This window comes from Salvia hispanica, chromosome 3, assembly GCF_029641045.1.
Source record: "Salvia hispanica isolate PSC_SH4W2 chromosome 3, Shi_PSC_v1, whole genome shotgun sequence".
Taxonomy (NCBI): domain Eukaryota; kingdom Viridiplantae; phylum Streptophyta; class Magnoliopsida; order Lamiales; family Lamiaceae; genus Salvia; species Salvia hispanica.
In genome coordinates, this window is record NC_142694.1 from 58,020,458 (window position 1) to 58,033,531 (window position 13,074).

Here is a 13,074-nt window from a genome sequence, read left to right on the forward strand (position 1 = left end):
TCCCCCCTCTACAACAATCAATTTTTATAATATTTTTTACTAGTATGAATATTTAAAGAATCAATATGATATGAAGTGCACGAGATGAAGAGTTGAATATGGAGTATATTAATTAAACTACAATTATTATATCACTATCTGTAGAAGCCAGGATTTTGAAACTAGTAGTATGTTTAAATGCGTATATATATAGGTAGTATTTCCAAGAATATTAATTGTATTCAATTATAATATCAGTAAGTATTATAATTATAATAATAATAATAATAATAATCATATTTATTAAGATTATAATACTCCATGTAACTACAATTACAATTATATTATTATATATTATGATGGATAATCCATATTTAAAATATCCATCGTAACCAAAAATATAGTAATATAATTATTATCATATTTAATCAATAACTTATTAAAAATTTCATATTATTATTTTTTTTATAAATAAAAAATAATAAAATTTAAAATTTCATGTTATTTAATCAATAAGTACTCCATACTTTAGTTTGGTGTTCAAATTTAATACTATAAAATTTAAAATCTTGATAATTTCTAAACACATGAATATAAAGCTATTAGGAATCATATTCCTGAGATTCATTTTCTTAGAAATCATTTTTCTTGCCAACTTTACTTTACTGTAAACCAAATATGGCCTAATAAAGGTTATTAAGATTGATTTAGCTAAAAATCCGACCATAAAGGTTAAACACACAAAAATATAGTACTCCCTCTGTCCCATTAGAAATGAAACGTTTTCCTTTTTAGTCTGTGCCATTAAAAATGAAACATTTCCTAAAATGAAAATATCTCTATCTCTACTTTTTCATCTCTCTTACTTTACTCTCTCTTCATTAACACACAAAACAACACTACATAAAAACCTGTGACAATTCCCAAATGTTGTATATTTAATGGGACTGAGGGAGTAGTATATTATAAATTATTGTAATTTAATTTAATCACGTTTTATATTCATTAATAACTAATCAACAATTATGAGAGAAAAAACACAAAATGCATATGATTATTAAATTAAACTGTCTATGAGTAATATACAAATGTTATATCCTGTATTATTTTATTTTATCTCATATTGAGTTGAGAAACTAATCTAGGTAAACTACATATAAATATATGGAGTATGTATTATATATACATGCATTATTATATTTCCATTTGTTCCCAACAAATATGGAGCTAAGATTTATATACCTTACTCGAGATGATCCAAACAAGAACACATCTAGTTCCAAAAATGCAGTCTAAATCTTGGTCCTAAGATTAGATAGATTATCTAATGGTTAATAATTAAGCAAAAACACGGAAGGTCATTATTAATTAGTTTTAGGTCATTTTATAAAATTTGGGTTTGATGTCATTTTTAGATCATTTTAGGTCATCCTTTATAAAATGACCTAACAATAAACAAACAATGATCTAAAAATGTCCTACATATGGCTTTCTTCTACGTTTTTATATTAAGATCTAGTTTTGCATTGATCCACCTACTCATAGTATATAATTAAACTCCTAGTATATAATTAAAACATAAGATTTCTTACACATTTTTAGAATAACTCTCTCCGTCTTGTTAACGGTTATAAATTTATGATGGGTTAAAAACTATTTTCGAATTCCAATGTATTTTTCTTGTTGTTTCTCTTTTTCTAAAATGAGAATGTTTTGATTTTGCCACATCATTTAGACCTTTTTGTTTCTTGAAATGTTTAAAGTTAAACTGGTCTTTCCATTTAGTAATTACCAAACGAAAAATTGCGAAACTACATGACAGTAATGTTAATTTTAGAAATATATCCAATTTATTGAGCTTTATTATATTGCCAATCTACATCACAAGCCATTTGTTTGATTATACCAGTATCACCACCCGTGCGATGGACGAGCCAAATTGTTTTTACATAGCTATTAGAAACTATATTATTATTATGTAGACTTTAAAAATCAGAATTGTATATAATAACATCTATCAAACTACTAAAAATATAAAATTAAATGAATTGGAAATTAAAATGACATATACACATGTTGATTAGAACAATTTTGGATCTTAGGGTATCCACAGTACTGGACACAAAACCTCTGCCCAAAATCCGCATCAACCTATTTTTCAGCTGACATGTTAACATTTTAAGACCCAACAAATGAAATAGCGTTCACCACAAAATTCAACTTATTTCACCTTTTTTCACATCTTATTTTAATTATCGATTTATAAAACAATAACATAGATTAAAATACCAATACGATAGCATAATGTAGATATTTAAACATAGAATAATTTAAGTATTAAAAAAAATTAGACCTGCTGAAAAGCCCGCAATAGTCGCGGAACCCGCCGCTTGCACAGACAAGTGAAGCGCTCCACCATTTTCCCATATGCAATAGAGCCCCAAAAACCGCAACATGCGGCCGACAGGTTTTGGGACTGTATTGTGGATGCTCTTAACTTAAAACTAAGCAATCACACTTTAAAAACATCAAATATTCGAACATTAATTATTGGAAATCCAATATGCATAGGGGTGTCGAAACGGGTACCCGAGGGTACCCAAACTCAATTTTGCGGGTACCCGTACCTGAAAACTTCAATATTATACTACTTCAATATTCACATGAACCAAATCATTCAATAAGTTATACTACTAAATATTACTCCCTCCATCTCACAAAAGATTTCAACTAGCTAGAATTGTTACTTTGTAAAATCATGTCTAGATCAGAGCGTCGAAGATGATATTGTTCTAAAAAGGTGTTATTAACAATGTTTTGTACAAAAATCTAGCTAGTTGAAATTGATTATAGTACAATAAATAGTCTTCTCTTCCAAAAAAAAAAACTCTTATGTATCCATTTCGGGGTGTCTAGAAAATATAATCTCATATAATTAAGAATAGAAAGTTTCTTCCAAATGATTACCATTATTTTATATCCCTTTTATTTCTTCCTCTCGTAATTTACTCACTTTATTTTTTCTTCTCTCTTAAATATTTAATCAATTTTCTCACTAAAACTGATGCCATCATCCATAAAACTATTTTTTATAGGCTAAAGGACTAATATATACAGATGTCTATGCGCTATATCGCCTTGCCCTTTCGCTCGACCTCGGATAATGTGGTAGCAACCAAAAAAATGGTCGATTTGTATGCTTCGTTTCCCAACAATTCCCTATACAAAGTATTGATTCTATTAGTATCCATTTAAATGCTTACATACAGATTTTCAAGAAAATTAATATTTTGTTACTCAAGAACTTTGAACGATTTCAAGAGGTTTTAGTACATTAGCTTGTCATAAAATTATATTTTGATTATAAAATTAAAGGATATTATGTAAATTTATTTTTTCACTACCTATGCATGGCAAGATTTACTCTAGTCACAAAATATGAATTATATCAATTCCCTTATTTACCTGATTACAGTCAATCTTTTCTTTCTTCCTTGATTTCTTTTCAACAATTTTTTTTCATTCGTCCCATAGAAATAGTCTTATCCATTTATGGTACCTTTTTTCTGCTTCTCTTAGCTTTATCTGGACTCCACCATCCTCTACACAATTTCAACTAGCTAGGATTGTTACTTTGTAAAATCGTGTCTAGCTCAGTGCATTGAAGATGATATTGTTCTAAAAAGGTGTTATTAACAATGTTTTATTGTACAAAAATCTAGCTAGTTGAAATTGATTATACTACAATAAATAATCTTCCCGTCCACAAAAAAAAATAGTCTCATGTGTCCATTTCGGGGTGTCTAGAAAACATAGTCTTATCTAAGAATAGAGAGTTTCTTTCGAATGATTAACATTATTTTATCTCCCTTTTCTCTTTTTCTCTCGTAATTTACTTACTATTTTTTTTCCTTCTCTTAATTACTTTACCAATTTTCTCATTAAAACTCAGGCCAAACTAAAATAATTAAGTTAGGTAAACTACATAAATTTATAAAAATATATAGCTATCGCCTTGCCCTTTCGCTCGACCACGGATAATGTGGTAGCCTCCATAAAAATGGTCAATTTGTATGCTTGAAACAACATCGTTTACCAACAATTCCCTATACAAGTATTAGTATTATTATGATTCATTGATTCTTCTTTTTCAAGAACACGAGAGGAAGAGGTAATATAGAAATTCATGGGTTTCATCCTAAAACCAATTGGTGATAGGAGGAGGACCCATGAGACTTACAGTTTTCTCTTACACCGATGTGGGACAGTCATATGTTATATTTTTAGTTTCAATTGCCAACACCCTCCCTCAAACCCTTCAAGATGAACCTTGGAGGGGTTGGACTTTTTCTAATCGATTGGACAATCTGCCCAATTTTTTTCGATCGGTTGGACCACTTGGCCCAAATTTTTATGTCCAGATATACTGCTGGATCAATCATTTTTTTGGTTTCGGCCCAGATATACTGCTTGGTCAGTTAAATTTGACCCACAGTCGGTGACCCGCTCTGATACTATGATAGAAATCCATGAGTTCCATCCTAAAACCAATTAGTGATAGGAGGAGGGCCCATGAGACTTACAGTTTTCTCTTGACACCGATGTGGGACAGTCATATGTTATATTTTTAATTTAAATTGCCAAGAATTAATAATTTTTTTATACATTTACACTTAAATGCTTACATAGAGATTTCCAAGAGAATGTACTATTTTATTACTTAAAAATGAATACAAAATTTGTACTGTTAGATATTTAGATTAATTTTGCGTGCAAATAATTTACATGAACCAATTTAATACGTTATACTACTATATTTACTCTCTCTCCCCCATTTTAAGTGATATAGTTTTCTTTTTGGGATGGTCCACTCTAAATGATACTTTTTTCTATACAGAAACACACTGTCTCTACATTTTCCCTCTAATTCTCTTTACTTACTAACAACACATTTAAGCCAGGATTTTGAAACTATCATAGGAATAGTATGTTTAAATGCATGCGTAAGTATGTTTAAATGCATGCGTATATAGGTAGTATTTCAAAGAATATTTATTAATAGTATTATTACATTATAGAAGTTGGAACGTTTTCAATTTTAATATTAATTAGGTATTTCTCCCACAAAGAGTGCATGATTTTGTAGTAAAATTAATGAAAATCACACCATTCGAGATTCCAATAGCTAGTTCCCATATAAAATTACATTCCACACGTAGACTATATCCTATATCTATCTATACTACATAGTAAAATTTGTTACTTGCCAACCGTAATTAGCACCTATAAATACGTTTGTTTCTATTCACCAGAATCACAATCAAACATATAGCAAGTCTTTTATAATTTTAGCATCAATCAATCAAGCAATGGCTTCCCTGAGAATTTCTCCAATTGTTGCACCCTCCTTCAATCAGTCGAAAAGAAGATTGGGCAGCAGTCAATGTCATCGAGGCAAACATCATGAGTCTTGTTCATCGTTGTTATTTGGGAAAACATTCCCGAATAGTGTTTTGAATGAGAATAGGCAATTGCTAACAATCTCAAAAGTAGCTACAAATGAAGGTGTAGCAAAGGAAGCTGAAAGTAATGAGAAGACACATGTTGCTTTTACTAGTGTAAGGCAAGAGAAATGGCAAGGAGAGCTTCAAGTTGAAGGAGAAATTCCTCAATGGCTGGTATGTATAATGTACTATATAGAATGTACTTTTTTTTAAAAAAAAATCTTGACTATATACGTGTATATATTGCTACTACTAAAATACTAGCAAAATTCAATGTTTTATATGATGAATGCGGTTGGACTATTACTAGTGCTATATATATATGTATAGATAGTTACATGCTAGTAGTCTAGTACCAAAATTTATTTATAATTTTCAGAATGGGACATATCTAAGAAACGGTCCGGGAGTATGGCACGTCGGAGACTACAACCTCCAGCACCTCTTCGATGGGTACGCTACCCTCGTCCGCCTCAACTTTGACAGCGGGCGCCTCGTAATGGGGCACCGGCAAATCGAGTCTGAAGCGTACAAAGCCGCCCAAAAGAATCAAAAAGTTTGCTTCCGTGAATTCTCCGATAATGGCCCCAAAAGCGAGAATTTCTTAGACTACATGGGCGACCTAGCTAAGCTGTTTTCGGGGGCTTCCCTTACCGACAATACCATGACCGGTGTGGTTAAGCTAGGGGATGGACGAGTCCTGTGCTTGACCGAGACCCAAAAAGGATCCATTCTCATCGACCCCGACACGTTAGAGACGTTGGGGAAGTTCGAGTATACTGACAATTTGGGGGGCCTTATTCAAGCGGCCCACCCAATTGTCACTGATACCGAGTATATTACTTTGTTGCCCGACCTAATCAACCCCGGCCACCAAGTCGTGAGGATGAACCCTGGGACCAATGAGAGGAAACTCATGGGGCGGGTCAATTGTCGGGGCAGGCCGTCTCCAGGCTGGGTCCATTCCTTCCCGGTCACTGAAAACTATGTGGTTGTCCCGGAGATGCCACTTAGGTATTGTCCACAGAATTTGCTAAAGGCTGAGCCCACAGAATTGTATAAGTTTCAATGGCTCCCTGACTCCAAAGCCTACATGCACGTTATGTGCAAAGCTACTGGCAAGACTGTAAGTAATTCTCTTCTTTTTTTGTTTGTTAAAAATTATTACTATGAAATTAATATTGTTTCCTTGTTTTATTTATTTATTTATAATTAAGGTGGCGAGTGTGGAGGTTCCTCCGTTTGTGACATTTCATTTCATCAATGCTTACGAAGAGACCGATGAAGATGGAAGAGTGACGGCTGTTATTGCTGATTGTTGTGAACATGAAGCTGATCCTGCCATTCTTCCAAACCTTTCGCTCCACAATCTTCGCTCATTACACGGCCAAGATGTGTTGCCTGATGCAAAGTCTGTTTAACACTATCTTTTTATCTCTATTTAGCTAATTTGTTGATTTATGGACTACTAATTAACATACAAGTGTTGTTTGTGATTATGAAGGGTTGGGAGATTTAGGATTCCAATTGATGGGAGCCCAAATGGGACTTTAGAGGCAGCATTGGATCCAAATGAGCATGGGAGAGGCATGGATATGTGTAGCATTAACCCTAACTTTTTGGGGAAGAAATATCGCTATGCTTATGCTACCGGTGCACAAAGGCCTTGCAACTTCCCAAATACCATTACTAAGGTATTCATTCATTACCCTAATTAATTAATTTCCCATAACACTTAGCTTGTGTTTAATACTACTCCATAATTTTGTTGTGTAGCTTGATTTAGTGGACAAGAAGGCTAAGAGCTGGTGTGAGGAAGGCGCTATCCCCTCCGAACCCTTCTTTGTTGCTAGGCCGGGTGCCACTCAGGAAGATGATGGTTAGTTTAATTTGCTCTCAAAAGTTCATTTCACTTAATTTTTATGAGAATCCAATCTCAATGTTGTATACTTATATTTGCAGGTGTTGTGATCTCCATGGTTAGTCAGAAGAATGGTGATGGATTTGCCTTGGTGTTGGATGGAACTACTTTCGAAGAGATTGCTAGAGCTAAATTTCCCTATGGTCTTCCTTATGGGCTGCATGGTTGTTGGGTTCCCAAGAATTGATCATTAATCTAATGTACTTGTGTTTGGTTTTCACAATGTTGTAAGGGATTAATTATAATCTTCTTATATATTGTTTGTCATGCCTTTCTGAATTATTAAAAACATCTCGTATTTTGTCAATTGCGTTGATTCTGTATTATTTCTTTGGTTATATGGATTAATTTAATTAGATATGTTTCTTTGGTATTCGTAGCATGACATCTAAAATAAATATTAATGATAAGAGCTACTACCAAATTTTATTTAACGATTATTTTCTCGAGAATTATACCTTAGGAAATAAATTATCTGTATATCTCTTTTTTAATATCCAATCCTCCGCCCGAGTTGGTGAACTGTAAATCGTTAAGAGTTCAGATTTATTTATGAAATGATAATTATATGGATAAAGATCAAACTGCACAACAATCAGCAGGGGGACCGCTTTTGGAATATATTAATTAAACTACAATTACTATATCACTATCTGTAGAAGCCAGGATTTTGAAACTAGTAGTATGTTTAAATGCGTTTATATAAGAATATTAATTGTATTCAATTATAATATCAGTAAATATTATAATTATAATAATAATAATAATCATATTTATTAAGATTATAATAATACTCCATGTAACTACAATTACAATTATATTATTATATATTATGATGGATAATCTATATTTAAAATATCCATCGTAACCAAAAATATAGTAATATAATTATTATCATATTTAATCAATAACTTATTAAAAATTTCATATTATTTTTTTTTTATAAATAAAAAATAATAAAATTTAAAATTTCATGTTATTTAATCAATAAGTACTCCATACTTTAGTTTGGTGTTCAAATTTAATACTATAAAATTTAAAATCTTGATAATTTCCAAACACATGAATATAAAGCTATTAGGAATCATATTCCTGAGATTCATTTTCTTAGAAATCATTTTTCTTGCCAACTTTACTTTACTGTAAACCAAATATGGCCTAATAAAGGTTATTAAGATTGATTTAGCTAAAAATCCGACCATAAAGGTTAAACACACAAAAATATAGTACTCCCTCTGTCCCATTAGAAATGAAACGTTTTCCTTTTTAGTCTGTGCCATTATAAATGAAACATTTCCTAAAATGAAAAATATCTCTATCTCTACTTTTTCATCTCTCTTACTTTACTCTCTCTTCATTAACACACAAAACAACACTACATAAAAACCTGTGACAATTCCCAAATGTTGCATATTTAATGGGACTGAGGGAGTAGTATATTATAAATTATTGTAATTTAATTTAATCACGTTTTATATTCATTAATAACTAATCAACAATTAGGAGAAAAAAACACAAAATGCGTATGATTATTAAATTAAACTGTCTATGAGTAATATACAAATGTTATATCCTGTATTATTTTATTTTATCTCATATTGCGTTGAGAAACTAATCTAGGTAAACTACATATAAATATATGGAGTATGTATTATATATACATGCATTATTATATTTCCATTTGTTCCCAACAAATATGGAGCTAAGATTTATATACCTTACTCGAGATGATCCAAACAAGAACACATCTAGTTCCAAAAATGCAGTCTAAATCTTGGTCCTAAAATTAGATAGATTATCTAATGGTTAATAATTAAGCAAAAACACGGAAGGTCATTATTAATTAGTTTTAGGTCATTTTAGAAAATTTGGGTTTGATGTCATTTTTAGATCATTTTAGGTCAACCTTTATAAAATGACCTAACAATAAACAAACAATGATCTAAAAATGTCCTACATATGGTTTTCTTCTACGTTTTTATATTAAGATCTAGTTTTGCATTGATCCACCTACTCATAGTATATAATTAAACTCCCAGTATATAATTAAAACATAAGATTTGTTACACATTTTTAGAATAACTCTCTCCGTCCTGTTAACGGTTATAAATTTATGATGGGTTAAAAACTATTCTTGAATTCCAATGTATTTTTCTTGTTGTTTCTCTTTTTCTAAAATGAGAATGTTTTGATTTTGCCACATCATCTAGACCTTTTTGTTTCTTGAAATGTTTAAAGTTAAACTGGTCTTTCCATTTAGTAATTACCAAACGAAAAATTGCGAAACTACATGACAGTAATGTTAATTTTAGAAATATATCCAATATATTGAGCTTTATTATATTGCCAATCTACATCACAAGCCATTTGTTTGATTATACCAGTATCACCACCCGTGCGATGGACGAGCCAAATAGTTTTTACATAGCTATTAGAAACTACATTATTATTATGTAGACTTTAAAAATCAGAATTGTATATAATAACATCTATCAAACAACTAAAAACATAAAATTAAATGAACTGGAAATTAAAATGACATATACACATGTTGATTAGAACAATTTTGGATCTTAGGGTATCCACAGTAATGGACACAAAACCTCTGCCCAAAATCCGCATCAACCTATTTTTCAGCTGACATGTTAACATTTTAAGACCCAACAAATGAAATAGCGTTCACCACAAAATTCAACTTATTTCACCATTTTTCACATCTTATTTTAATTATCGATTTATAAAACAATAACATAGATTAAAATACCAATACGATAGCATAATGTAGATATTTAAACATAGAATAATTTAAGTATTAAAAAAAATTAGACCTGCTGAAAAGCCCGCAATAGCGTCGCGGAACCCGCCGCTTGCACAGACAAGTGAAGCGCTCCACCATTTTCCCACATGCAATAGAGCCCCAAAAACCGCAACATGCGGCCGACAAGTTTTGGGACTGTATTGTGGATGCTCTTAACTTAAAACTAAGCAATCACACTTTAAAAACATCAAATATTCGAACATTAATTAATGGAAATCCAATATGCATAGGGGTGTCGAAACGGGTACCCGAGGGTACCCAAACCCGATTTTGCGGGTACCCGTACCCGAAAACATCAATATTATACTACTTCAATATTCACATGAACCAAATCATTCAATAAGTTATACTACTAAATATTACTCCCTCCATCTCACAAAAGATTTCAACTAGCTAGAATTGTTACTTTGTAAAATCATGTCTAGCTCAGAGCGTCGAAGATGATATTGTTCTAAAAAGGTGTTATTAACAATGTTTTGTACGGAGTATGTATTGTAGATATGCTTTATGGACGGATTAGGAATTATTAAAAACAAAAAAATTAAATCTTACTCTATTAGTATATATCGCTTTTAAAGTTGAGGGGGAAGACCAGAAAATTCGCAAATTTTATGATTTTTGGGATTAAAACTATATTTTCAATAATAAAGTAAGTTAAAATGAGAATGTTTTGATTTTGCCACATTATTTTGACCTTTTTGTTTCTAGAAATGTTTGAATTTAAACTGGTCTTTCCATTTAGTAATTACCAAACAAAAAATTGCAAAACTACGCTCACAATAATGTTAATTTTAGAAATATATCCAATTTATTGAGTTTTATTATATTGCCAATCTACATCACAAGCCATATTTTTTATTATACCGGTGTATGTCACCACCCGTGCGATGGACGTGCCAAACAGTTTTTACATAGCAATTAGAAACTATATTATTATGTAGACCTTAAAAATCAGATTTGTACTCCCTCCGTCTCATTAAATATGCAACATTTGGGAATCGGCACGCGTTTTTAGGTAGAGTTATTTTGTGAGTTAATGAAGAGAGAGTAAAGTAAGAGAGATGAAAAAGTAGAGATAAAAATGTTTTCATTTTAGCAAACGATTCATTTTTAATGGGACAAACTAAAAAAGAAAACGTTTCATTTTTAATGGGACAGAGGGAGTATATAATAACATCTATCAAACAGCTAAAAACATAAAATTAAATGAATTGGAAATTAAAATGACATATACACATGTTGATTAGAACAATTTTGGATCTTAGGGTATCCACAGTAATGGACACAAAACCTGCCCAAAATCCGCATCAACCTATTTTTCAGCTGGCATGTTAACATTTTAAAATTTAAGACGCAACAAATGAAATAGCTCTCACCACAAAATTCAACTTATTTCACCATTTTTCATATGTTGTTATTTTAATTGTCGATTTATGAAACAAATAAAATAGATTAAAATACCAATACGATATAAGAATGAAGATATTTAAACATAGAATAATTTAACTATTGAAAAAAAATAGCTCTGCTGAAAAGCCCGCAGTAGCGTCGCGGAAACCGCCGCTCTCACAGACAAGTGAAGCGCTCCACCATTTTCCCACATGCAATAGAGCCCCAAAAACCGCAGCATGCGGCCGACCGGTTTTGGAACTATATTGTGGATGTTCTTAACTTAAAACTGAGCTATCACACTTTAAAAACATCTAATATTCGAACATTAATTATTAGAAATCAAATATGCGTATGCATGTTTTCAATAAATTAGTATTAAAATTCATAGTTTAAGGAAAATCGATACAATGATGGTTTATTAGCATGTAGCTTACACTCATAAGAAAACATAAAAACATAACTATATGATTAAGCATTATAATGATATATTCGCCCTGTCATCATTTATGGTAAAAACACCTGAACTCCTATTCGCGGACGACCCGAAATGGAAACGCGAGACGCCTATTTACAAACAGAGTATTTATTAGTGGTATTATTTACTTTAAAAGATTTTTAGTTCCCCCCCAAAAAAATTTGCCCATTTTCCGGTAATTTTTCTCCTTTAAAAGTGGTATATAATATTATGAATTTTGCTCAATTTCTGGTATTTCTCGAACCCGTCCCAGTTTAAAATTTCCTGTACAAAATGATGATTGCATGGCATGCTAGAAAAATGACTTGGCATGATTTTTCTTTCATCCTAACGACATCGTTTTGAAGGCTATATATTAACACAAACATGAACTCTTGGCGATGGTAACAGAGAGGGGCAAAGTATGATCGGATAGTCATATATAGAAGATAGATTAGAGAGTAGAGTAGGATTTTCCGTGTGATTATTTCGGTGCAGAAGACCACCTTTGCGTGCCATAAACCAATTTCAACTTTCTTTGGTTTTCTCATCAACAATGACATATGCAATAGGTAAACATTTCTTATTAACATCAAATCCAACGAAAATAAGAATTTTACCTAGACATCCTCCACGTAGATGAGTTCCATCAACTGTTAAAACGGGTTTGCATAGTTTGAAAAGCCTCCATAACTGGTCTAAAAGCCCAAAATACGTACTTGAATCCCTTATTCATACCATGACTTAATCTGTCATCATGCAACCATTCGACAACTATACAAGGATTTTGTCTTTGCATTTCATTCATATAAGACGGTAAAACTTTGAATGACCACTCCTATCCACCATATACAAGCTCAAAAGCTTTCCTCTGAGCATACCATGCTTTCTTGTAACTAATTTTCATATGAAATCTATTTTAAACATCTGCCACAATAGCTTTTACCTTGTTGGCATGATCGTTTTCTATCTGATGTCGAACACTCAATAATATCATGGACGACGA

The 13,074-nt window shown here is 31.6% G+C and overlaps 1 protein-coding gene across 1 annotated transcript; it reads left to right on the top strand.

Moving 5' to 3' along the window:
* Positions 1–5,348: 5,348 nt before the first annotated feature.
* LOC125210458 (carotenoid cleavage dioxygenase 8 homolog B, chloroplastic-like) lies at positions 5,349–7,604 on the top strand. Its single transcript, XM_048110012.2, has 6 exons — positions 5,349–5,657; positions 5,863–6,609; positions 6,701–6,894; positions 6,988–7,177; positions 7,260–7,362; positions 7,446–7,604. The coding sequence occupies exons 1-6, from the start codon at positions 5,349–5,351 to the stop codon at positions 7,589–7,591; spliced, it is 1,689 nt and encodes a 562-aa protein (XP_047965969.1). The 3' UTR covers positions 7,592–7,604.
* Positions 7,605–13,074: the final 5,470 nt, after the last annotated feature.

Coding starts and splice junctions, on each gene's coding strand:
- LOC125210458 (XM_048110012.2), top strand. CDS start 5,349: ATGGCTTCCCTGAGAATTTCTCCAATTGTTGCACCCTCCTTCAATCAG. Junction 6,610..6,700: donor GCAAAGCTACTGGCAAGACT/GTAAGTAATTCT, acceptor TTTATAATTAAG/GTGGCGAGTGTGGAGGTTCC. Junction 7,363..7,445: donor TGCCACTCAGGAAGATGATG/GTTAGTTTAATT, acceptor TTATATTTGCAG/GTGTTGTGATCTCCATGGTT.